Source organism: Limulus polyphemus, unplaced genomic scaffold, assembly GCF_000517525.1.
Source record: "Limulus polyphemus unplaced genomic scaffold, Limulus_polyphemus-2.1.2 Scaffold2769, whole genome shotgun sequence".
In the NCBI taxonomy this organism is placed as follows: Eukaryota; Metazoa; Arthropoda; class Merostomata; order Xiphosura; family Limulidae; genus Limulus; species Limulus polyphemus.
Window position 1 is genome coordinate 60,637 of NW_013668379.1, and position 2,847 is coordinate 63,483.

Below are 2,847 nucleotides of genomic sequence, written 5' to 3' on the forward strand. Positions count from 1 at the left end.
GGTTTTAAGTATTTGTTTTTTTATTATTTTAATTTAGTTTAGATGATGGAACAGCCAAAATGGACCAATAGGTCCCATGCTGTCCCAAAATGTTAATTTTGAACTGATAAGACTTTAGTGAAGATGTCTAGTCAACAGCACCCACCATTAACTTGTGAGTTATTCTTAATACAATAGTAAGACTTGACCATTGTTCTTATAATTCCCCCTACAGTCTAAGGAGCAGCAAACATATTTGAAGCAATGAGATGTGAATCATGAACTCTCAGATTCACAGTCCAGAATGCTAATCATGCAGAGATCCTAAATAAAGTTAAATCATACAGTATATAGACAATAAAACTTTACAACTGACTTAAATTCTTAAAAAGGTAACATTTTTATTAAATTAATTTACAGAAAACTTTATACTATTGAACTTTGTTTTAATATCAAAGTTAGAAAAAAATGTAAGTAATTTATACAAGCTTTATTATATTTCATTAAACAATCTAAGTTAGCATTTAAACTGTAAAGAATATTATAAAACATTAAAATATTAAAAAAACTTGGAAATGAATAATGGATTATTCATTCAAGTTTTTATACTTTTGTGGGCATAGCACAGACAGCCCTTTGTATAGCTTTGTGGTTAACTACTGAGTGAGACAGCTAAAGCTGTTCTACATGTGTATTCTACTTATAAAAATTCCTACTAATGTTTGAATTCCTAAAGGTTCTTGAGAATTGTAAACTTGTAACATGCTTTGTTGCTTTTTTAAAACCAAAATCTCTAAAACAATTAATTAAAAGTATTTGGAAAATAACTAAGTTAATGAAACACTAAATGTTAAATTTCAATAGATAAATGAAAAATGAAAATTATTCTAAGCACAGCATTTAAACAAGTGTACTTACTTACTACACAAATGATAAGTATTAATTTTTTTTTACATTCAAAAACACTTAACTCAAGAAAAAAAAACAGATAATGTGGAGAATTAGTTTTAAACATACAATGGAATTCTGCATAAAAATGAATAATAGGTCAGTGGTTCCTAAACTTAGGGTCGTGGCAGACCCTGATGAGGGGTCATGACTTTTGAGGGGAAGAAAAATCATATGTAGCAAAATAACCTGAACAGATCAGTTGAAATACATCTTTGAACAGATGAAATTGCCTGGATTCAAGGAGAATGAAATGGGGTTAGCATTAAAAAATATTGTTACGTGGCAGCGGAAGTCACGTGACGCTGGGAGCATGTGCGCTGGAGTTTCTAGAAGGATCATGACTTATCAAGGAACCTTGCGAATATCAGAGTGTTTGCCAGGCACCCTCTTTTTTAGTATATAAGCCTGGTGAGAAAAACCAACACGATTGGAGAGATAGGCAGATAGATTGAAGAGACAGATAATTGAGTCAAGCAAACAGTAGGCACCGTAAGTAAAGTGTGTGAATCGCTGTGAGTTACAGTGCGTGTTAAAAAGGTTGTTAAGTTTAAAGTGACTGTGGAAATTCTGTGTATTATAAATTTTGTATCGAGAAAGAATAAACTAGTTTTAATCAAGAAAGGACTTGTATTGCTGAAGTTTCTCGGAAAGAATTTATACCAGAAATTAACAAACAAGCAGATACATAACAATATTTAACAATATTAAACTATATTACAGGGGAATACAATTTTTATGTACTAGCCACAGAATGGTAGGCATGAAAAATGAACTAATCTGAACTAAAATTCTACTAGCCCTGTTAGTTTTCATTATAATAACTAAATTACTACACCATATAAATATATACATATCTAAGTATATTCAATGCAGTGACTTCTTGCACAGTATTACAGAACTAAATATACAATTAACTACAGCATATGTGCTGCAAACATATCTACAGACAGGTTAACCATTTCACATACAGTCTACATATGACATATTTAAGTCAGTGTTTAGGAGTAAAGTTATTCTAAGTTGTTGATAGACCAATTACGATAACACTTAACATCATATGAAGCAATTTCATATGATCTATGAGCAGTGCAAGAAACTATTATACATGTGTATAAAGATCAAATAGAATAATACAAGTATAACAACAGAGAAACACTACCCATCTCTCTACAGAACTATAAGCTATTGCAAGTTTAACAACAGAGAAACACTACTCGTCTCTCTACAGAACTATAAGCTATTACAAGTATAACAACAGAGAAACACAACTCATCTCTCTACAGAACTATAAGCTATTACAAGTATAACAACAGAGAAACACTACTTTTCTCTCTACAGAACTATAAGCTATTACATCACACATCTGCTGAGAAGATATTTATACAAGTCACAAAAATCCCTGTAGCCCTCTGCCAGCAGGAAGGCAACATGTCTTCCATACACAGTAAACCCAAGAACACTAGCATTTCAACAAAGGCTCATTCTTTTACTCAGCACTGCTTTGTTCAAATGTGGTTTTCCTTGAAAATTAACCAAGTTTTTGTGCATATTATTTTAAACTTTCATTACCTAATATTTAACTACATCACTTAAATATTGGCTTTTAGAGTTAACATATACCTAAAGCTCAATTATATATATAATTGATATTTACATATGTTTTCACCTATGAAAAATTATTGTGTATATCATTTCACTTTATATTTCTTATTTTAATAAAATTTAAGTTTAAAAAAGTTATTAAGAACTGGGAAAAAAAAGGATACTTGTTTTTCCTGCAGCATCTAATCCTAGCATAAGGATTCTCATTTCTTTGTTACCAAATATCTTGGAGAGCAATTTGCCCATTTTAACTCATGGATGGCTGGTAGCTTTAAACCTAATAAAAAACATATATATATATATATATATACACAC

The 2,847-nt window shown here is 30.5% G+C and overlaps 1 protein-coding gene across 9 annotated transcripts in view; it reads right to left on the reverse strand.

Annotated features, from left to right (window-relative positions):
• The window catches only part of LOC106467862 (ADP-ribosylation factor 6), a 26,241-nt gene that overhangs the window by 7,667 nt on the left and 15,727 nt on the right, over positions 1-2,847 (reverse strand). For all 9 annotated transcript variants that reach the window (XM_022396070.1, XM_013928241.2, XM_022396069.1 and 6 more), the window contains one exon: positions 2,697-2,809. In XM_022396070.1, coding sequence (XP_022251778.1) covers positions 2,697-2,778 — 82 coding nt within the window. In that variant the 5' untranslated portion in view covers positions 2,779-2,809. The remainder of the gene's footprint in view (positions 1-2,696; positions 2,810-2,847) is intronic.